This window comes from the organism of the source record quoted next, unplaced genomic scaffold (genome assembly GCF_019419815.1).
Source record: "Pyrus x bretschneideri cultivar Hongxiangsu unplaced genomic scaffold, Pyrus_bretschneideri_v1 Contig24, whole genome shotgun sequence".
Classification (NCBI taxonomy): Eukaryota; Viridiplantae; Streptophyta; class Magnoliopsida; order Rosales; family Rosaceae; genus Pyrus; species Pyrus x bretschneideri.
This window is the reverse complement of record NW_025999546.1, coordinates 953,170-975,699: the sequence shown is the minus strand read 5'-3', so window position 1 is coordinate 975,699 and position 22,530 is coordinate 953,170. Positions and strand designations below refer to the sequence as shown.

The 22,530-nt window shown below is 36.5% G+C and overlaps 4 protein-coding genes across 5 annotated transcripts; 1 reads left to right on the top strand and 3 right to left on the bottom strand.

Moving 5' to 3' along the window:
• Nucleotides 1-219: 219 nt before the first annotated feature.
• On the bottom strand, nucleotides 220-6,197 carry LOC103941763 (disease resistance protein RUN1-like). 2 transcript variants are annotated; one of them, XM_048586540.1, is made up of 7 exons: nucleotides 5,663-6,197; nucleotides 2,759-3,857; nucleotides 2,367-2,666; nucleotides 1,360-2,241; nucleotides 659-1,265; nucleotides 415-549; nucleotides 220-376 (listed from the first exon to the last, which is right to left on the bottom strand). In XM_048586540.1, exons 1-7 carry the CDS (start codon nucleotides 6,193-6,195, stop codon nucleotides 351-353), a joined length of 3,582 nt encoding a protein of 1,193 aa, XP_048442497.1. In that variant the 5' UTR covers nucleotides 6,196-6,197; the 3' UTR covers nucleotides 220-350. The 2 variants fall into 2 exon arrangements, with proteins under 2 accessions (XP_048442497.1, XP_048442496.1); XM_048586539.1 differs by having other exon boundaries at nucleotides 220-549; nucleotides 5,663-6,195.
• A 1,321-nt stretch (nucleotides 6,198-7,518) lies between these two features.
• LOC103941762 (probable CoA ligase CCL5) lies at nucleotides 7,519-9,417 on the top strand. The gene is made up of 3 exons (XM_009363201.2): nucleotides 7,519-8,993; nucleotides 9,095-9,200; nucleotides 9,289-9,417. Exons 1-3 carry the CDS (start codon nucleotides 7,519-7,521, stop codon nucleotides 9,415-9,417), a joined length of 1,710 nt encoding a protein of 569 aa, XP_009361476.2.
• A 1,289-nt stretch (nucleotides 9,418-10,706) lies between these two features.
• On the bottom strand, nucleotides 10,707-14,897 carry LOC103941761 (protein ROOT PRIMORDIUM DEFECTIVE 1-like). Its single transcript, XM_009351952.3, has 3 exons — nucleotides 14,719-14,897; nucleotides 12,382-14,026; nucleotides 10,707-11,114 (listed from the first exon to the last, which is right to left on the bottom strand). Exon 2 carries the CDS (start codon nucleotides 13,851-13,853, stop codon nucleotides 12,591-12,593), a length of 1,263 nt encoding a protein of 420 aa, XP_009350227.2. The 5' UTR covers nucleotides 13,854-14,026; nucleotides 14,719-14,897; the 3' UTR covers nucleotides 10,707-11,114; nucleotides 12,382-12,590.
• An 831-nt stretch (nucleotides 14,898-15,728) lies between these two features.
• On the bottom strand, nucleotides 15,729-21,651 carry LOC103951711 (acyl-CoA-binding domain-containing protein 6). Its single transcript, XM_009363159.3, has 14 exons — nucleotides 21,383-21,651; nucleotides 20,121-20,246; nucleotides 19,583-19,660; nucleotides 19,387-19,500; nucleotides 19,161-19,227; nucleotides 18,983-19,044; nucleotides 18,755-18,894; nucleotides 18,545-18,671; nucleotides 17,584-17,698; nucleotides 17,368-17,456; nucleotides 16,998-17,081; nucleotides 16,574-16,891; nucleotides 16,435-16,494; nucleotides 15,729-16,310 (listed from the first exon to the last, which is right to left on the bottom strand). The coding sequence occupies exons 2-14, from the start codon at nucleotides 20,235-20,237 to the stop codon at nucleotides 16,137-16,139; spliced, it is 1,545 nt and encodes a 514-aa protein (XP_009361434.2). The 5' UTR covers nucleotides 20,238-20,246; nucleotides 21,383-21,651; the 3' UTR covers nucleotides 15,729-16,136.
• Nucleotides 21,652-22,530: the final 879 nt, after the last annotated feature.

Genomic DNA, 22,530 nt, shown 5'->3' with positions numbered 1-22,530 from the left:
TCTGCCTCAGAGACAGATGTTCCTCCTAATGCTTCCTGACCCTAATAATTCAGGTCGAAGAAGCAGAAACCGACTCCGTAGTGTAGTAGCGATGCAATTGTCTTTAAGAAGCATGATTTTGTTGTAAATGATGTTGAGCACATTTGATGATTTCAGTATTTGATGATGTTGAACACATTTGAGCTATGCAATATTTGATGATGTTGAACATATTTGAACTTCGATATCTAATTGCTAGGGGATTTTATATCTCAAGCGGTTAAGCGCTTAGCTGTGAACCTGAAGTTTTTAAAGGCAGAAAACATCTTGAAAACAAGGAGGTAATCCAAAGATGTCTGTGTCAAGTAAAATTACAAACTCATGGATCGCTTGTGGACTACTGTCGCTTCTTTTTCTGGGAGATGGAGGACCGAACTACTAGGGCAAGCGTGAAAAATAAGCCGGCAGTTGTGAGGAGCACCTTCCAGCCTCCGAGGCCACAATTGTTATTGGCATCCCTCGTCCTTCCAATTGTGTAATCAGGTTCATCCTCCTGCCCTTCTTCTTTGTCTGAAAAACATACAAATATCATAAAATTTATGTTTTTGAATTGAATACAGACGGACTTGGAAGTGTTTGGATGGAGTATAATTCATTGTAATACAACGACATAGCATACCTGTGTCTTCTTCATCACTGTCCGTGATGAGGCGATTTAAAAATGTCCGCGGAAATTTCATAGTGTCTTCAACATCTACTTTACTGCAACCAAGGAAGTATATTCCTGGTATATGCTCCCGCATGGACAAATCTCCACCGATGACACGTGGATAATTAGGATCTGATTTGGTGTTGTGTTGGGTACTTATCATTATATTATTCTGGTGTTCTTGCACAAGCTCGACACCAAACTCCTTTATTTGAATCAACTCATCGGCCACTACAGAAACCACCACTTGATCTCCACATTGTAATATTGTTTTGTTCTCCATCTTCCAATGGCTCAACCATATCATATCTTCTCCTTCTCCTGGAATTCCATAGAAATCTGGGCGATAGATCCACTTCAGACCCTTGCTCTTGTTACTCACTTTAGTCAGTATTGTATGAAAACGATCACAATTCTTTGCATAGGTAGCAAAGATGTTCAAGCCTCGAATTCTGTGACTAGCAAGTAGTAAAGGGACTTTAAAAGATATGGAGGATTTGGTACTTTTATAACTGAACCGGCCTGGAACCTCATTCCCAACAAAAAATGTGCTGAATATACCATATTGATACAGTCCCTATGTATTTGCCATAATCATCACAACATTACTCAGTCATTTCTTTCCTATTATATATTTAAGACTTACGGGAGAGAGAGAAAGAGAGGCGCACCTGGACCGGGACCTCTTTTGGACCCCTGTTTGTGTATGGATGACCTATTCGAACAGCTGGACCCCTGTTTGTGTATGGATGACGCATTCGAACACTTGGCATGGATTTGAAGTTGCACAAGCCCAAAAGTTTGATTATTTCCACATCAACTCTATCAATAGGCTCTATCTTGTAAAAATGCTCCCACTCAACTAGATTGTCGTTGTCACCCACTTGGTACCATCTAGACCGTTGCTCATGGGGAAGATATTTTATTTTTCTTAATGATATGCATCCTTCTATACTTGTCGTTTGGTGTACTTTTGGCAACCCCACAAGCGATTCGAGCCTATTACAATTCTGGAAGGATAGATGATCGAGCCTTCTCAAACCTTTGATGAAAACTGGCAGACTGCAAATTGGATTCTCATCTAAAAGTAGGCTTCGCAAATTGGACAGATTACTTAAATCCGTAGGAAAGACATCATCAGAAAGATTGCACCCCTTCAGGCTTAACTCTACTAAAGAGCATGGAAAAGAACTCAAGATAGTTGAACTTCTTTCTGGCCTTAATGGAATTCCATCTGTTGCAAGAACCTCTAGAGACTCCATCTCCTTCATCATCTCCACTGGAAACTCATCAAGATTTGAGCAACCAGATAAAATGAGTGTTTCAAGTGATTTAAGCATGCACATGTTCTTCGGAAGCATCCTAAGATTCTTGCAATCCCTCATATTCAAGTACACGAGTCTCTCCAAGTTTCCAATGGATTCATGAACATCAATCAGGCTGGTGCAATCCACAAGAATCAATTCCTCTAGTTTGGGGCAAAGTGAGAAGTCAATGATTTCAGTAAGGCCATGGGAATGGCTGACGTCAATGATCTTCAACGAAGGAAGAAACTGGAAACAAATAAAAATAAAAAACAAAAAAATAACTAGGAGTTGATTCCAACATATGAAATTAATTAAAGAATTAAAACCTAAAGAAAGAAGGAAAATAGATTGAAAAGCGTAGGGTAACGTACGTTTGCTCTTTTGCAGAGTTGTCTCAAGTTGCTATATTGCATTTCAAGAACTACCAATTTCTTCAACGAAAAATCAATAGGAATTGAATCCAAAGGAAATTCGAGCCAGCACAACCATCTTAACCTTGTCGGAAGTTTTGCATAATATCCGTCCAGTCGTACATGTCTAAGACAGAGCAGTTTCAGTTTGTGCATCCTTGCAAATGAATTGGTTTCCAAGACATTCTCGTTTGAGTTTATGGGGTTGTTCGTAAGCTGTTCATGCATGTCCAGCATAAGACCTTCAATTGCTTGCGTACCCTATAAAAGAAATCGGAAAAACAATTGGTTAATTAGCACAAGAGAAAAAGAAAAACACACACACACACACACATACAATGAACATTTCTTACATTCTTTTCTCTCAATACTTCGAAGGAATCCTGAGAGCGCCACAATCTACTACGATTCTCAGGCTCATATGATTCTCGGCGAACAATTTCTCGTCCCATGTCACGAATCATGTCATGCATAGACAACTTGTTGTCCCTATCAATTGTCACCAAGCACCTATCTCTGAGATTTTGAATGCCACAAATTGTCTTGAAATCACATCCATCTAGTATTCTGACAATGTAATCTTCATCCTTTCCAATAAAGAAACAAGCAATATGGAGGAATAATTTTTGGTCATGGTCATCGTGTAAAGAGTCGTAGCTTATTCTCAATTTATTCATGATTTCACCATTTGGAATAACTTTTAACTTCTCCAATGTACTTTTCCATACACGCTTAGGTTCCCCGAAAAGAGAAGAACCCAAAACTTTGAGAGCTAATGGAAGTCTTCCGCCGTGTTGTACGACTTCCTCAGAATATTTCTGATAACCTTCAAGGGGATGATCCTGGCCAAAAGCATGCTGGCTTAAGAGCTCCAATGATTCATCGAAACCCAAAGGTCCAACTTCATGCACCGTAATACCTTCATGTGCCCTTAGCAAGCTTTTACGCCTGGTTGTTATGATTATTTTACTTCCAGGATAAAACTGATCTTTCATTCTCAGTACTGCATCAAATTGGTCCATATGGTCCACATCATCAAGAACAAGAAGAACTCTTCTCAAGCTTATGGCTCTTCCAATCTTAATTATTCCCTCACTAACATTGTGTATTTTCTCTTTTTTCCCATTTAAAATATCACAAAGAATTTGCTTTTGCATTTGAACTAAGCCGTCTGGATGACTTGCAGTTTCTCTGATACTTTCAACATAGCTGCTTCCTTCAAAACTTTCAAAGTTTGAATTGTAAACACATTTTGCAATGGTTGTCTTCCCTATTCCAGGCAGCCCATAAACAACAAGTACACCAACATCATGTGATGGATCTTGTAACCATAAATTGATGTGTTCGACTCGAGAATGGATTCCAACCAGTTTTGATTCAACGCTCAAGTGTGTGCGACTTAGCTTATCACGAATCACTTTAACAATATCTTTGATAAACTTTGACTCGTACCTAAGAATTTGAAAATAAAATAAGAGATGAATCAAACATGTCGTGTGCAGTAAACCATCTTAATGTGACTAGTTATTTTTCTTCAATTGGAAATTGGTAGATGTTTTCTCTCTAGTGTATGGTATGTTAGTTTTGGTAAATTTGTTTCTTTTGGGCTGTAAATTTTTCTGCATGACGTGGCTGTTGAATATTTTTGAAGTTTCACATTATCGTATGTTAAGAAAAAAAAGCAAGTTTATGCAATGTAATATTACTATTGGAGTTCTAATCAAGTACTTTTGTAAGTATAACATGACTTAAATTAGAATTAATGCGAGCTTCAACAGAAGGTTGTAAATATTGGGATGTGACATCATGTCTCACCGAAGAATTGGATGAATAAAGGGGTTTTTGAACATTAGTCATTGCAAAAGATTTAAAAAAAAAAAAAAAAAAACAAACAAACCAGTACTAGATTACATATTCAATTTAATCCCTTGAAGTGTACTTTTATCAAACTTTATATTGAATTTTTGTTATTCAATGTGTATTTTTATTTAATCTCTCCACAATGAATTTTAATTTTATTAATATGCACATATTTAGTTCTTTAATTATAAATGAACATAAATGAGAAAATATTAAAAGAAATATGAGATACAAAATATAAAAATACTTGATTATACTATGCCAAAATGTATATAATTGACTTTTTTGTACTTACATGATTATACCGAAATATATTATAATGAACCTAAATGTATATACCAAAATGTATTATATTGAATTAATGTATCTAAATATCAATACCGAAATATACGTACCGATATGTACGTACCGAAATATACGTACCGAAATGTATGTACATAAATGTATGTATTCAAATGTACGTACCGAAATATACATACCGAAATGTATTAATTGAATTAATGTACCTAAATGTCAATACCGAAATGTATGTACCAAAATGTACGTACCGAAATATGGTATATTGAATTAATGTACATGAAAGTCAATATTCAAATGCGAGGTATTAGGTTCGAATCTTATGGATGGCGAATTCAATACGAAATTAAGTTATCTGTTGTGTAGCCTAGCCGAACCCCCTCTCTTTAATGTAAAATATATCGTTGTACTAAAAAAAAAAAAAAAAAAAACTCAAATGTGCGTACCAAAATGTATGTACCGAAGTGCATGTATATGTTTATATTAATGAATTAATATACCTATATGTTTGTATTGATGGATATACCGAAATATTCAAATATATTAATGTACCTAAATGAAGAAGATACAAAATATTTATCAGACTATATATTATAAAAAAAAAATTAGTTGCCTAAATATAGACATTAAAATATTATGATAAATGAAATAAAGATTAAATTTAAATATAATTGATACATTAAAATAGGAATAAAAAGATAAATATAACATCAAAATATAACTAATAAATGAGATGATTAAATGTAATAGGGACTATAATTGGATTTTAATCTTACACAAGGTTATAATCTAAAACTTATCTTTTTTAAGGGTTAAAATAAAGTTTTCTAATAAATAAATAGTGATTTAAATATGTACTTTTTAATGGGGAGTGGGTGAGGTCAGGTGATATTACTTGATAATATTGTACGGTTCAGGATCGGGTCAAATTACTAATTTACTTTAACGAGTGTTACATAACACACGATTAAAATAAAGGGTATGTCAAGAAAACGACACGAACATAAAAAATACAACATGGATGCTAAGTCCAGTACCTACAAATCATATTATCAAATTGACTGAAGAAAGCGAAGAGAAACGGAGAAAATGAAAGTTACCCATCAGCTAAGACCATGCCTGCTAGATTTGCAACCTCTGCAAGTGCCTCTCTCCATCCCTTCACCTTTTTTGACGACTGAGTTCTCTGGTGTTCAGCAAATGCTTTTTCAATACTTCCCGTCTGCTTCCTCAAGTGGGACGGATCGACATCGTAGAAGATTGGTAAAACTACATGATCAATTGAAGTCCTCTTGTGTTCAAGGATCACCACAAGCTCATCGAGGCACCATCTGGATGACGCGTAATCTTTCGAAAACACGACAACAGAAGTTCGTGATAGCTGGATCGCTTTCTGTAGTCCTGGCTTTATATCTTCTCCTCTCTCAAGTTCATTGTCGTCTCGGAACGTGAGAAATCCTGCGTTGTTCAAGGCTGTGTAGAGATGGTCGGTAAAAGTCTTGCGAGTGTCTTCACCTCTGAAGCTCAAGAACACGTCGTAGCGATAACCCCGAAAAGTGTTGGAATCAGAGGAGTTTCCTTGAGATGTTGTCACAAAAGCCATTGATGGACAAACAGTCTTGGCTAGGTGCATTGCAAATGTCTCTGTGCAGGGGAAATATTTAATTGGGTCATTCCTATCCACTTCCAGGAATGGCCACAAGCATTGACCCAAAAAGCGTTTCTTTAAGTCATGGTCGGCCACTAGTGGTAGAAATGAAAAGAAAAAATAAAGAGTACTTCTTGTTTTATATGTGATTTTATAAATTACAATTTATATTGATGGTTGCTTGCTTTTTTGCGATAAAATACACTTCTAATTGCATTCAGTTTTTTTTTGTGATAAAATACAACACGCTTTGATAGTTGTTCTATATTGATTTCTCGTCCTTGAAATGTTGGAGCCATTTCTACCGATCGTCAACCCACCAACTAGTAATTTACGATTTATAACACGGATTATGATCCATCAACACTTTAAATACCAAGTTTTTTGTTTCTTGTGTACGGCAGCCGGCAGGTATATGGAAGTTAATTGGATTTAGTCCATGTCCTACACAACCAAGCATATTACGTATCGTTTAAGGAAAAAACATAAAACATAAATTCAATGAAGATTCCTTTGAATTCTTTTGCCGGCCACTAAAACCAAATCCAACCTGGGCTAAATGCTATTTTTTAGGTTTTACTCCTCCCAAACTCAACCTAATTCATGCTAAATGTGTAGACTAAATGCTAAAAACTAAAAAAAAGCCAGATTTAGCCCAGGATTAGTGGGGCTGGGTCATTATATATGTGTATTTTATTTAGTTTTATATTTATAAATTCATTAAATTTAACGGTTAAGATCTAATTTGATGAATTCAACAGTGAAAAAAAATAAAAAATTAACGGTCCAAATTTAAATCTAACGACTAAAGTAATTAAAAAAAAAATCTCTTATGTGTTTCATATTTTTTTTTCATAATGTTTAACGAGTTTCATGATGTCGGTTTGTAATTTTTCAATATTTGTTAGAATCTAAATATTTTTAGGTTAAAATGTTAATTATGATAGTTTACATAATTTTTTCTTTTAAAAAAGTTACTTTAAGAAGAAAAACAATTTACCTAAATTCATTATTTAATAATCTGAGGGCTAAATTTTAGGCCAGAAGGGTTGGAAAAAATCTAAATTTTTTGGGCTAAATTTTTTAGTTTTTAACCCAATGATTGGAGATGGTCTAAGAACATATGAATTTTTGAAGCAATTAACTATAATCCTAACTTTGATTGACGTTTTAAACAATGTTAAGCCTCGATCTTGTCATCTTCGGAAAACATTAATTTAACCCTAATTACTGTCCTATTTATTTGCATTATGCTACACCAAACTTTAATGTACCACATTTGCAAACACATCAATTTCCAACAGCATAATGTCTCTCGAAGAGTTCTCCGGCGGGGATGGAGTCTACGTCGCCGGAGATACTACAAATGGTTTCGATCCAAAAACCGGAATATATCACTCCGTTCTCAACCTTGGTCACCGTTACAAAGTCCCCACCAGGCATAACCTCGACACGGCCACATTTGTTTTGTCGCAGTTTCCACCCCGTCATCAGGCCGAGACAAGAGTTGCACTCATTGACTCGGCCACCAACGGGCGAGTTACCTATGAACAGCTTCGTCATTCAGTTCATGCTCTCGCTTCAGGATTGTACCAGGGACTTGGTGTTCGAAAAGGGGATGTGGTTTTTCTCTTGTCCCCTAACTCACTTTTGTACCCAACCATATGCATGGCAGTGTTGTCAATTGGTGCAATTTTAACAACGGCAAATCCGGTCAACACCGAGTCAGAAATCGGCAAACAAGTTCGCGATTCGGGCGCCAAGCTTGCTATTTCATCTCCTGAGGAGCTTCACAAATTGGTCCCAACTGGGGTGCCTACAATCTTAACATCGAGGCCGTTGAGTGATGATACCTCACTCACCATTGAAGAGTTGATTGAAGGGTGTGATCCCAATCCGACCGACTTGATGCAAGCCCGTCCAACTCAGTCGGACACTGCTGCTATTTTGTACTCCTCTGGGACTACTGGGATAAGTAAAGGTGTAGTTCTAACACATGCAAATTTCATTGCCATTATCGCAATGCTCAGATGGACGGTGGACAAAACATCAGCGCAAGACGATGTATTTTTGTGCTTCATTCCTATGTTCCACATCTACGGGCTCGCTTTCTTCGGCCTTGGATTGTTTTGCGGAGGAACCACCACTGTTTTGATGCAAAGGTTTGAGCTCAACAACATGTTGGATGCTATAAAAACTCACAAAGTGAGCAACATACCAGCTGTGCCTCCAGTGATTCTTGGACTAGTAAAGCATGCGAGCAAAACTGCCTGCGACTTGTCGTCTCTGAGGAGGGTCGGCTCAGGGGCTGCACCGTTGAGTAAAGAATTGATTGATGAGTTTAGAAAGCGGTTTCCTTGGGTTGAGATGAGACCAGGCTATGGCCTAACGGAAAGCTGTGGTGCGGCAACTTTTTTCATTTCAGACAAGCAGGCTAAGGCTCACTCCGCCTCTTGTGGGGAGCTGCTGCCGGGTTTTTTGGCTAAGATAGTGGATGTCGAAACTGGGGAGGCCTTGCCGCCGTATAAGGAAGGAGAGCTGTGGCTGAAGAGCCCTACTATTATGAAAGAGTATTTGGGGAATGTGGAAGCAACACTTGCCACTATCGACTCAGATGGCTGGCTCAAAACTGGTGATCTTTGTTACTTTGATGAGGAAGGACTTCTTTACATCGTCGATCGGATCAAGGAGCTCATCAAGCATAACGGATACCAGGTTGCTCCGGCGGAATTGGAGGCCATACTATTGAGTCATCCTCAAATTCTGGATGCAGCTGTTATACCGTGCGTAACTTACCTCCCTCTTTCTGTATGCTCATGAGCAGGCTTATCTGTATCCATATCTATATATCTATCTCTGTATATAATATGATTAAAGAATGCAGTGTTGAAGACGAAGAAGCAGGACAAATACCGATGGCATATGTGGTGAGAGCAGCTACTCCAGATGGACTCACTGAAGACCAAGTCATCCAATTTGTTGCCGGCCAGGTCAGTCTTAAATCTTGATTCTTCATGTGTTTCAGTAGCCATTAATCTTGAGAAACAGTCTTGTAACTTTTGTACTTGAAAATTTCAGGTGGCTCCCTACAAAAAAGTAAGAAGAGTGCACTTCATCTCTGCCATTCCTCGGTCACCAGCAAGTAAAATCTTAAGGAAGGAACTGGTTACTTTACAAAACAAACAGCAAATAGTCTCTAGATTGTAATGCCTTTTTATCTGCCATTCTGGGATAATCGAGTTATCAAAAAATAAAGTTTCAGGTGGAAGGAGTTGGAGATTACGAAGCACGTAATTGTCGTTAGAATTGTACATTTGTGTTTTTTCCATTCAAGAACGATCCATGTTTTCCATTCCAAGAACCAACCCATGTTTTTCTAGCATGTATTGCTCACTCATCATATGTTTTACACCCAATTATGGGAGTTTTTAGCTACTTAGTATTGCAGTCTAGTGATATGTATCTCTTGTCAATTAAAGGTTTTGAGTTCAATTATCGTCAAAGGTGAATTCGAACCAAATTATTATAGCTAGACTTAGCCCACTTCCCCACTCTTTAGTGTAGATAATATCGTTTGTTAAAAAAAAAAAAAAAAAAAAAAAAAAAAAACCCTCCATAATTTAACCTCACCATGGGCAATCAATGCGGTTCAAATTCTCATTTGACAAGAATTGAACTTAAAGATCTTTCACTTACAAATGAAAAAGAATGGTGACCCAACTATGGGAGTTGAAGTAATTCGATGAGAGGTCCTGATGATTAATGACTTGAATGAGCCACTGAAATATGTCCTGATATATCGGGCAAGCAGACTTCTAGCCTAACTTCCCTCTCGTCCACCAAAAACAAGGCATTCTTGTAATGTTGTTCATTGCGAAAATTAGATGACCAAAATTAGCCTCATTAAGTCTCGAATTTTAATGCCCGAAAGTATACGAATAGGATGATAGTATGGCAAATCAGCACGAATATCGTCCCATCAAAGATCAAATTGATTCTAAAAGTTTAACTAACTAAACTGAAACAAATTACAATTGAGAAGCTTTAACGGAAAGTAGAGAAAATTTTAATTAAACTGAAAGTTTATATTAAGCTTGAAAAATAAACGCATTGAAATAATGAATTGAAAACATAGAAAACAAGACCCAGGGCATCCGAATTCACCGTAACCAATTCTACTTAATTCCTCTTAATATGTAATCAACACGTAATTCTCTAATATTGATGATCGATTTCCCTAAATTATTTAATGGACATGGTATCTAGTTGCATCAAAAGTATCCTTACATGTTAACTTTCTATGACATCTAGACGAATTTAAACAAGAATCCATTTAGCTACATGGAAATTGTTGGAAAATCACATAAATCCTAATTGCAAGAAGCTAAAACCCAAGTATGATATCTACTCTCACTGGCATCAAATCAACTAAATTAAAACTTCGATGGTGATCAAGCATCTAAATAAAAATTAAGCACATTATGAATAGCAAAAGATAGTAAGGAAGAAAAACTTGATAATAACAATGCCAAAAGGAAATTAAATATTCATGACAGAGCTACATTGTACCCCTAGAAAAGAAAAACCCTAGAAAAGCTCTTCCTCCTTGTTGTGCCAAAAAGCCGTATGCCCTTGTGAATATGATAGTTTTGGTGGCAATATAGTCTTCACAAGGAGAATGAATCTCCTTGATATAAACCCACGGCAAGCTATTAAGTCTCTCCTGAAGTCAATTGATAGCATCCCATGTCAATTTGATCTCCAAAACCTATGTAGTTTCATCTTCTTATTGTAATGCATATGTCTTGGCGCAGTGAATTAGCCTCTTGCTCCATTGGAATTACTCTAGATATCTGAAAATCTCATTTTCCACTTTTTTTTCATCTAACTCCAGTATCGAATGCCTACAAATTGAAACAATAAAATTAGTCCATGTAACCCATTCAAATGTGCAAAATCCAAAGGAAATACACGATAAAAATATGACCACATCATTGTTTTCACAACATAGCAAAATGGAGTTATACGTGTAGAACAGATGACAGATCAGTCAGGAAACAGATCAGACAAGTCACAAAGACTAAGCAAAAAACACACAGTAAAAACTCATTTCAACAAGATATAGTAAAATATCAAGTCGTCCTCCTAACACCTAGCCCCTCCCCCTAGGATTCATCTGGTCAGCAAAAGTCATTAAGCTTTTATGAAAGATACAAAGGCATCGTCGTTTAAGGCAAGAAGTCTTTTTCGGCATACATGAGGCAATTCTAATATCAAACAATTCATCCATGAAGGGATATGAGTACAAAGAGAGTTTGCAGTACAAACCTAAAAGTATCAACCACAACATTTTGGACCTCTTTTATCATCTCTTTCCAACCTTTCTGAGAATTAGTTTTTCCAACTATTTAACCAGATGGACAGTGTTAATATCTTAATGTTAGAAGGAGAAAAAAGGCAACAAAACTCGTCCATAGAGTGAGACCACCATCCTCTTGTATCATTCGAATTACCAAAAAAGAAAAGAAACCACATCATGTCTTTATTGGAGAAGGCAATTATTGAAGAATGTACTTTCAGCATTTGGGTTGTATCTGCTATGTGGAAATGTAATATTTCTACAAAATTTATTGAAGAAATTTCTTCCCCATTCTTAAGATATTATAAAACAGAAAATTACTGACTCTGAACCTCTTTTCCTCGCTCACTATCTTAGTTTGGCATCTGGACCAACATAAATTTCATATGGATCTATGCATAAAGTAAACATGAAAGGACAGAGTATTTCCCAAGAAAGAAGATAAGACTCTCCAGCATACAAATAAAGGTTAATATGGCATGTGCAAGTATTCCAGACTTTCTTAGAGTTCAAGACCAGCTGAGGTTTTCATGTTCTCACATATACTGGTTTCAGCACTAGATAAATTATGAGATGGATAGTGAATATGGTATAAATAATCCTCTAAAAGTTATATTGGTGGTTAGCGAGCCATTACTAGAACAAAATTAAGTATATGAATAAACAATGATGCGGCATTGTAAACTAAATAGTAAAATTTATCAGACCAAGTAGAAGATCCTTTTTTCGAACACAAAAATAATAATATGGTTAAGATCATCTGCGACAAAATAAATATCAACAGATATTTCTTAAGAGGGAAGTGTCATTACCACATTGTCGGCAGGTTGAGTTAGCTAGAGTGGTCTGTTGGGGGCAAGCAGTCTTCATTGAAGGGTTCAACTTAAGTTATTTTGCAGATGACACATGTTGAAAAATATGGATCATCATCAAAGGGTTAACATTTTCCATCGCTCAATAATTATATCCATTTCACTAATTTCAAGTCGCATTGTATTTATGAAACCTTGAATTACCAATTTCAACTTCCATTGTCCAAGTTCTCTAACATTGGAATAACCCAGTCACCATCCATTTTGACATCCAAATCTACTTTGAACGCCTTAATTTCCTCTGGAGCTGGCATTCCTCTAGTATTTCGACACCCTAGGAAAACAAGGTCTAAAGTTTTCCTCCGAACATCATATATCGGATTAGACTCAATTAAGCACCCTTTACTATATGCCTCTCTAAGAAAAACGGTTTGAGTATTACGTCTGGTTGATATGTAAAAAATTCCAGGGTGCTTCAAGATAAGCTCCCGCACATTAACGACCATAGCAAAATCTTTCCGAAAATGAGCTAATCTTTCAACCTCAACCATCTTCTGTACTGACAAACTCAAGAACTCATGAAGAATACCAACCGCCCGTTTCTCATACCTCTCTATCCCTCCACAATTACGAATGCTGACAACCTCTTTCCTGTCATAAGGCTTCACGTAAGGAAGCCTTTGCCAATTCTTCAACTTATCTCTAAATCCTGCTTGGATTTCATACCCTGTTGGGAAATTTATAGGGAATGCATACTTTGTCTCGAACTCACTCAACCACTTCTCTCTAAATTCCTTCTCTCGCCATTTCTCAACTTCAGCAACATCCAAATTCTCATCTCTACTAATCAGTTCTACAACCTCTAAATCAATCCACCTAAAATCCTTTGAATATTTACCAAGGATGGATTCTCTGAAATCCTCGGGCAATCCAAATTCTTTCCTGACCAGCCTCAAAGCGTGGACATGCAGAGTGCCACTCACAGACATCATCAACAACTTCTTTACACGATGAACAACTTCGAATTCCCATTGTTTCATAGCCATTGCCTCTTCCTCTATTAAACCCCTCATTTTCTTACTGATCCTGCAACACAAACTGCGCCGCACCGGATGCGTAAACACCTCAAAAATATGTGGGTATTTGTGAACAAAGGCACCAATGCCTACATTAAGCCCCACAAGGTTCCTCCATCGAGACATTAGTTGCAAGGACACAAAGGGACCACGTTTCCGATTGGACATGAGGTCTTGTAGTTTTAGGATGATATCGAGCTTCTTGAGGTGGGTTGTTAGTTTGTCTAGCTTTGAGTCCCTGGTTCGGTCTTCTAATCGTGTTCGGGCTGAAATTTCAGGCTTTAGCCATCTTTTTTGTACAAAGGAATTGAAGGGGCCAAAAGGGGTCACTTGTGAGCTTAATATAGAAGCTCTGAACTTGAAGAGGTTGAGTTTGGAGCTTTCGAATATTCTCATGGGGTCTAATTTGGTGGGTTAAGCTTCCAAATTTGTTCAACTTTCTTCATCTCAAGTCCCACAATAATCAAACTCTTTGAACCCAAAAAAAATTCATTTTCTGCATATTTAGTGATGACCAACTTACACAGCCCTCATCAAAGGTTCTGGTTGGGTTGTACATCTGCCACTGCCTGCTATTCTCAAAGGCACAAAATGCAACGAATCAATCAGAAACACGCCACATAACTGTATGAGAAATTACAATAATCTGAATAATCATAACAAACGATAGAAGAATCTGAGTAACATGTGAAATAAAGAATAATCGAGTTTGGCCTTCGGTTTTGAAAGGGTTAACTCCATGTTGGCTGATTCCAACCGAAATTAAAAACCTCATCTATCTTATAAATTACCATCCCCCTAAAACTATCGCCCGATAATCAAAGTAAGCCCGAAACCTTCAACTGCATCAATATCCCCCCAAAGATTTGTTACCATGCTTCAATGGCACCCGCCGCGGTAAAGGATAAATTAGACCCTAATAATACAACTTTTCCTCCCCTTTCTCTGCGTTTCTTCTCCTCTTTCTATGTCCTTAAAACCTCCCCATTCTGCAGTTTATCGGCCGAGATTTATCGGGTGCCCAGAGAATATTATAATTAGCCAAATGCGTTCTTGTTTGTTGATGAAATGCAGATAAACTTTCTTCACTAATGCAAAACAAAAACAAAAACAAAAAAACAAATCGAAGGGGATGCAATTCATAACCCAATCTTCCAAATACTTCCTTATCACTAATCACTTGGGAGAAATACCGAGTACAATTAATTACACCCTTAATTCTACGATACAAAGAGAGCTGTCAAGAGAGAGAGAGACTGACCCGTTATAGGAGCGTTCTTCGTCGTTGTGAGCCTGGAAGACGGACGACGCTTGTGTATTTATGGAGAAGCTCTACAAATTGATGCATTCATGTTTGAAGTTGCAGTCAAAAGAGGAGCATGAAAACCTCGGCAGTGCAAATACAAGAGAGAAGCTGCACTTCCAGCCCAATGAAAGAGATCGAAATGTTTATTTTTTTTTATTTTTTAAACAACGATATCATGTACATTAAGTGAAAAGATAAATTTTCATTGTGACGGGAACACGGGTACATCATGTGTTTTTATGTAAGTGATAAGAAATTTTATTTAAGTTATTAACTTTTTAGCACACAAATTACACCATTATTTATATAGTGACACGTAGTATACCAACCCGTGTTCCGATCACATTGAAAAAAATTTCAAGTGGGAGGGGTGGCTTAGCCTCACAATGGACTAATAATAATGTGGTTCAAATTCATCTTTAACGAGAATCGAACCTAGAATCTCTCACTTGCAAAAAGCGAAATACCACATGGCTCTAATACTAAGTAGAGAGATGTAATATTTTTTGGTCCCCAACTTCACCTCCTGTTTCATTTTCGTCCCGAATTTGACATTGTGTACGGTCCTTACTCTTGCATGGTGTTTTGGTCATTTTCGAATATGGGTTTTGCAATTCGAGCCAATTCGAGTGAATCTAGGATTAGCAATCTCATACCTTTCGGAGGTCTCACCAAACTGACCTAGCAAAGCCTTTAGTCAGAGCGAGTCCAACTTAATCTCATTTAAGTTGGTCCATGATCGCACCAAACATAGACTAACGGTCTTAGCTAAGGCAATCCATTACATTGGAACTAAACAAGGGCAAACAAACACCGAGTCTTAGTACTGGATTTGAGTAAGATCTGCTGTGGAATTGATCTTTTGTCCTTGTCGTGTTTGTGGGCCTCCTTGGTTTTGACGGTGTGAAAGTAGATCCGCATGATTGAGGTTGGCTGGGGTACAAGTAACTTGTTAGCCAAGAAAATTAAATATCAATCAATTTTTTTCTGAGACCACTAGAACATAAAGATTTTGAACTGTGTCGTACATACACAATACAAATCCAACGGCTCTATCGATTTAAACATGAATATAAATAGAAAGATGAAAAAAAAAATGATCAAATGGATGTTCATGAATTACAAACAAACATGGTGTGTAAAAATCCTGTAACTTAAGACTCTAAATTTTCATCCTTTTACTGGCTATCGTAATAAGAACGCTTTCTGTAGGCCACCGCTTCCAGTAGGCCGCTGCTGGGATCTGCCTCACCTTCTTGACGGAGCTAGGACAGATAACCAGGTGTATGAGCTTTCCGTTGAAATGTTTCGGCACTGACGTCTATCATTTTCTCTTTTTGTCATGTTTTCCTGAACTGACCTTGCGACTCTTTTCAGTCACCACCACCCCCAGCAATCCATCGCCAAACCCCCCCAGAACCTTGTCTCTCAGCAGACGAGCTGAGCTCATCCCGTTCCAATGCAGATTTTTGACCCCGAAGTGCTTGCACCTCATCCTCAATGGACTGCACCAATTCTAATTTCTTTTGCAGTTCACTGATTTGAGCCTAGGAAAACAATGTAAGAACAAAATCAGCTGCTACGTAGAACACATTACATTCGTTACAGGGCACATCAATAAACAACCCAACCCAATCCAAATAAGTTAAAACTAATTATGAAAGGAGAAACCTCCAATTTAAAGCATCTTGATCTCTCAGCTACTAGTTGTCCTTGGACTGAAAGAAGTTCCTGAAAGGAAAGGTTGCAAGGATGAGAGACTCCAAAACACAATAATCACCCTAGTAACCAGTGTCTCTAAGGAGTATACCTTGGACAACTCAGCATGAGTACTGTTGACTTCTTCAATATTCTGCCCGATCCTGGAATTTTCTGCCTTGACTTCCACAAGTGACAACTCCAGCATACTTTTCTCCTCTGTAAGGGCCTCTACCTCAACCGTTAAATCTTGTTCATAATGATGGTTTTCAGGTCCCTTGGAGTTCAGCTCTGCTGTTTTGGAATCAAAATTTTCTATTTTAGATAAGGCATATGCAGCAGTAACAGAAGCTGCCGCTGCAGCTGCTGCTGGTGACTGGAATATCTTGGGTTGTGATGAGTCCCTCGGTTTGGGCATCATTACAAAAACCTGTAAGAAAAGAAAGGCAAAGAACCATATAAGGGAATGCACGAGATACCTCATGCAACATAGGCTTGTAAATAATGAACATGAAATATGTCATTGAATAACATACCTCATTGCTATATTTCCCATTATACCCACCAAAGGCAACCAAATGCTTCTTTCCATCTATGGTCACTGAGCAGACAGTGAGTCCCTGTTTCCGAATCACATTCATAGCTCAAGTACAAACCAATAAACTAGAATTTTATGTTTAGTCATAAAAGGCATGATCCATAAACGATATTCAGTTACACCTGGAGCAAAAAACCTTTTATGGAACAACGTGGTGCACAAGTCATACTAGAATAATGACCAAACGTCACAAGTATATTTTCTTTTAGTATTTCTATGGAACTGTATGTCAATGGATGCAGTCAACCAAATTTCTTTCGGATTGAAACTTCTCGGAGAAACATATATAATCAAAGAAATGAACAGACCTCACTAGCGAGTGCATCCCTTTGCTTAACACTGGTTGAGACTGACCACACTAGCTTAGACATATTTAACACCAGAGTTTCGGGGCAACCTGTATAATTTTACAGTCTATGTCATAAAAAGCTAGAAAAGTACATTTACAGTAGGTAAAAGCCACGGTTCCATATTTAGTGGGCATAGTTTCATAGTAAGATTCAGTAAGCAATAATTATGTATACCATTTTTGTTATCTCCACCACCAACTATATACCAGTTCTCATCAATGGTTATACCAGCATGACCTGCCCTAGGAGCAACAAGATCACCCTGAATTTGTGGTTGGGACCACTCCATCTGAAAAGTAATGGCAAATTGTGGGCAAGAAACATAAAAAGAGAAAATACGGCAATTAACTGGAAAACTGTACAGCTTAAAAAGCATGGAATATCATACTATTACTAATTATTCATTTTTCGGTTACAACTAACAGTAATTTTTCATTCAACCTATTCTTATTGTTAGTATAGGATGGCATAATTATCTTTCAAGGTATACGAAAAACTTTCAAAAGTTATGCTCCCGAAACCATATAATGTCTAAAGTTCACCAAAAACTCTTTAACATTCCATAATGGCAAGTGGACCACACATCATAAATTTGATGCATGCAGTCCTCTACTGATTCAAATGAAGTATGAATTTTCTGATCTCAAGACCAAAAGAGAGTATACAAATACAAACAATAAAAGAATTTAAAAATAAAAAATAAAACAAATAAAGATGTTCCCAGCTCACTCAATTCAGGCCTCTAGGCATACAGCAGGATGGAAGTAAAAAACATGAGATACTCATTAATTTACAAAAAGGAGCTCTTACAATGAATAGCACTTTTGGTACAAATCTAAAAATGTGAAAGAGGGATCTATTTAATTTTATAAATATAAAATGAAATATGTTCTCAGAAACTCATATTTGTTGACAATAGTTGTTGCCTTCATTACAAAAGAACATATTAATTCCAACTATATTCTTCTGCGTAAGTTTTCAATAATCACTTCAGTACGCTTCTAACTCAGAAATCATCTTTTAAACAGTAAATCAATAAATTAAATCATTTAAGTAATGCACATCTATGTCGTGTGTGTTTGAACAGACGGCAGAATTTCTAGACTAGATCTGATGTAATCAGTAAAGCACTTACTGCTTCCAAGTCAAGTACATGAAGATCATTGAAGAAAGTAGCATGAGAACAACCACCGAAAATTAGAAGGTAGCGTTCAGCATTTACTGCAGCTGCGTGATCGAATCTAGGAGCTGGAGGTGTCTGCCTATCATAACATAAAAAAGTAATGCAGAACTCTTCTAAAAGCATGGCACAAAAGTTTCAAAATAAAAGTGTATGGATACTTACGTTACTTTCATCATATCCCAAGTCATTGTCTCTAGATCAAGAACATTAACATCATTCAACAATCTTCTGGTCCTGTCTTCTCCACCGAACATTATCAGTCTAGAACCGACTAATGTCATGGACTGCCCCCCACGAGCTACCTGAAAAATAATTTGCATGCATACCAAACAGGTTAATTACAGTTGAAAGAACATAGCACAAGAAAAAACAAGGATTCAGCCATCATACCGGTACATTTCCTGAGGTCTCAATGATGCCACAGTGGTGTGTTTCCAAATCGATGAACCAAACTACAAGTCCATTAACATTGCAAAAGGTTTTAAACACCAATTAAAGTGCACTATCATGTCTCATGATAGATCTACATTGTCCATGAACTAACAAGATGGTTGTTCTAGTAACAAACCTATTATACTATCAGATGATTTCTTTGAATTCCCACCAAGAAGAAGAAGCTTGTCTCCCCACCTAACCTGCCAAGATATAGACAAAAGTGTTCAGTTGGATAATGAAAACCATGTCGAATCATAAATGAAGGGGACCAAAACCAAGACAAAAAGCGAATTGGACATATACAAACAAATAATATGCACATATAAACGCAAAGATTTACTGGTCTCATGAAATTTTACCATATTGTGAGCAGAAATGCCCGGAAGAACTTCCTGTGAGCCACTGTCTTCAAATTTATCGGAATTGGATTTCAGTTTAATTTTAGACCACAACAAATTTCTAAAGTCAAAGACCTGCAAGAAGAGTCCAGTACTACATCCATTACACAAAAAAGAAGAACCTCAATGTCAAAAAGTACATGAGCATGTACAATACCTGAACATCAGATAGGTGCCGACCATTACGACTCCCACCAACAATGTATAATTTTTCATCCACTACTACAGCAGCATGCTACAGTTAAAATAGAAATAGCATGGTAAGGTCTTTGGTTGATCAATTTCCTTTTCTTGAAAAAATATAAGAAAATATTGCTGACAGATAATTAAAGTATTAAATTAAATATAAACAAAAAGTATTTTTCAGCCTCTTAGTACTACGTTCTAGTGGTATTCCTCTTCACGTGTAAGTGAGAGGTCTTAGGTTCAATTCTTGCCAAAGGCAAATTCGAACCAAATAATTATGGCTAGCCCATTTTGAGCCTTAGCCCACTCCCCCACCCCTTAATGTAGATAATATCATTATGTATTAAAAAAAAATATATATATATATAAACAAAGAGTTTGATTTTGCACTTACTGTAACAAAAAAATAAAGACTTTAGGAATCACAAAAGGAGAAAAAATGTGAACTTAACAAGACATTTCTCTTTGGTTTTAATCTAAGCCTATCTAAAATAAAAATATATGCGTACCTTATAGCGAGCTGGTGGTCGTGGACCAGAAACAGGGAGTGCTATCCACTGGTCACAGGCCAAATCTGTTTGCCAACTGCTGGTATCAACATTTTTCACAATCCCTTCGTTTCCCATAGAAGCTGTCTGCAGGTGAACCAATTAATTTAGCTTCGCTTTAAAATATTAAAAATATTAAATGACCAAAAGAGTAAAGAACTAGAAAAATAAACAGACATTACTTCCACCAACATTTCAGGATAAACAAAGTCCCTGTTTGAGAGCATAAACAATAAAAAAAAAAAATCACCACTATGTATCATTTCAGAAATTCTATGATAAAAACTCACTTGAAATTGTAGCCTACCGGAAGGAATCAGCTATAATGTAGCTAGCTAGTGAAATAGCAGAGCAATTTGAAAAGTGCAACATAAAAATTACTAGTACTAGATGTAAAAACAAAAAAATCCTGCGAAACCCAGAGCACAGCTGTGGAGAGAATGACGCAAAGCAATTACAGTGGTTTGTTCATGAACAACAAAGATCTATCACAGTTTGCAGGTTTATTTTTCATTTTCTATTTAAAATCCTTTACTTGCTTGCTACCTTCCCAAGATTAGAGGGCTCCTTTACCAGCCTTCCGATTCGCTTCAGTGCCCAAGGTGTCTTCAGTAATATCCTATCGTACTGTTTTCTAAAATTAATCCAATTCCATTTCTCATTAAAAGGATTTACAATAAACAGTATGAAGACCCCAAAGAAGGAAAAGGAATGTGAAACATTTCGAAACACCAAGAAAGAGATTAATAATCTGAGCTAACACTCTGTATTCGAAAATATTGCTAAGCTGCAACCAATCTTCTTCCTTTCTGTCATGTTTTTCTCGATTTAGTTAACAGAAACAGCGAACAAATTCGGTTGATACGAAGAATTTATCTAACACTGAATTTGAATATTTATTGAATTCAGTTACCATTAAGCATGACATAATCTTTGTTTTTAACCCCAATCAAAAGAAAAGGACTAAGACTCAATCCTGTGACAAAATTGCAATTGCCCATTTCACATTTCTGAATTCCAAAACAAATCCATCATAATTCACCTGAGATGAAGATTGAATTTCCAATCTCTCTCTCGAAAACCTCAGCAACCAAACAAAAATGTCCGCATTCATCCATAAGTCAACAAACAGACAATTCAATCGATGGGGTAAACTGAGAACCAAATTAATGAAGTGAGTTCATATGTTGACATAAAAATGAGGGGAAGAGAGTATTATGCACCTTGAAATTGCGAGGGAAATACAATTATCGAGAGGAGATCAGGGAGGAGATGGGCGGCCGGAGAGTTGGATCTGAAGGAAAATGTGGAGGAGATCGGACGGTGGCGATTAAGTGATTCGTAGGGAAGAGTCGAATACCACCGTTAAGATCTGTTTCTGTATCGTCAGGCGATCATTTGGCTGGCTTTGTCAGTGTCTCCGTACTGACCGACGGAATCAGTAGACGATTAAAGTCGACGTTTTTTTTTTTTTTTTTTTTTTTTTTTGTCGAATTAAAGTCGACTTTTGGACTTAACGAAGATTTCTTCCTAAAGCAGAACAAAATTAAAAATTAAAAAAATAATATAATATTTGCTCTGCTGCAGTCCTATTAAATTAGGAATGTGATTGTATAAATCCTAATATATCTAAGGATACATTGGAATATTCTATAGGGTTAGATAGTATCTTATTATAGTTGTAATCCTAAGGCTAAAGGGTAATACATTAATATTCACTACTACTATAAATAAAGGCACAATGAGATGAAATAAAACACACATCACAATTATACATCTCTCTCTTCTCTCTATGTGTCACACCCCTCTCTCTATAACCTTCATAATTGTTCAGTAAATTATGCCTACAACACGTTATCAGCACGCTTTTGACGCTGCGCTAAAGAGAGTTTATTCTTCAATCAGGGAAATATTACGTTTTCATCATTCTTTTTATGATTAATTTATTATTTTGAATTAATCTACATGCTATTGATTCAATTTAATTTTTCTTTGTTAAAAGTGATACAACGCATTGGAGATGCAATTTCGGCTTTCCGAGAAGGATCTTCTACAAATTCAAAGGACTTTTATCGTTTTCTGCCAATTAGGTACGCTTAAAATAAAAAAAGATATTTGAAATGACCATGAAGTATGAAAATATTTCTCATGATGCATGAACTCTCTACATTTATATTTACCTTCCAATATATATATATATATATATATATATATATATATATATGTTTCATGCATTACACAATTTTTGCTATGTAGAATTTGTGAGTCAAAGTATCAAAAGAAATTAGAAGCACTTTTGGGTTTTCCAAACCCTAGAATTCAAAAAAATAAAATAAAATAAATAAATAAAATTATTTTTGGGGAAAATTAC

What these genes read in the sequence shown, in the direction of transcription:
- LOC103941763 (XM_048586539.1), bottom strand. Translation starts at nt 6,195, where the DNA reads ATGCACCTAGCCAAGACTGTTTGTCCATCAATGGCTTTTGTGACAACA. An exon ending in CAAAAGAGGTCCCGGTCCAG is followed by an intron (nt 1,266 to 1,359) that starts GTGCGCCTCTCT and finishes GCAAATACATAG; the next exon opens with GGACTGTATCAATATGGTAT. An exon ending in CAGTGATGAAGAAGACACAG is followed by an intron (nt 550 to 658) that starts GTATGCTATGTC and finishes TATGTTTTTCAG; the next exon opens with ACAAAGAAGAAGGGCAGGAG.
- LOC103941762 (XM_009363201.2), top strand. Translation starts at nt 7,519, where the DNA reads ATGTCTCTCGAAGAGTTCTCCGGCGGGGATGGAGTCTACGTCGCCGGA. An exon ending in CTGGATGCAGCTGTTATACC is followed by an intron (nt 8,994 to 9,094) that starts GTGCGTAACTTA and finishes TAAAGAATGCAG; the next exon opens with TGTTGAAGACGAAGAAGCAG. An exon ending in TCCAATTTGTTGCCGGCCAG is followed by an intron (nt 9,201 to 9,288) that starts GTCAGTCTTAAA and finishes TGAAAATTTCAG; the next exon opens with GTGGCTCCCTACAAAAAAGT.
- LOC103941761 (XM_009351952.3), bottom strand. Translation starts at nt 13,853, where the DNA reads ATGAGAATATTCGAAAGCTCCAAACTCAACCTCTTCAAGTTCAGAGCT.
- LOC103951711 (XM_009363159.3), bottom strand. Translation starts at nt 20,237, where the DNA reads ATGGGAAACGAAGGGATTGTGAAAAATGTTGATACCAGCAGTTGGCAA. An exon ending in TGGGATATGATGAAAGTAAC is followed by an intron (nt 18,672 to 18,754) that starts GTAAGTATCCAT and finishes ATGTTATGATAG; the next exon opens with GCAGACACCTCCAGCTCCTA. An exon ending in CTCATGCTGAGTTGTCCAAG is followed by an intron (nt 16,495 to 16,573) that starts GTATACTCCTTA and finishes CTTTCCTTTCAG; the next exon opens with GAACTTCTTTCAGTCCAAGG.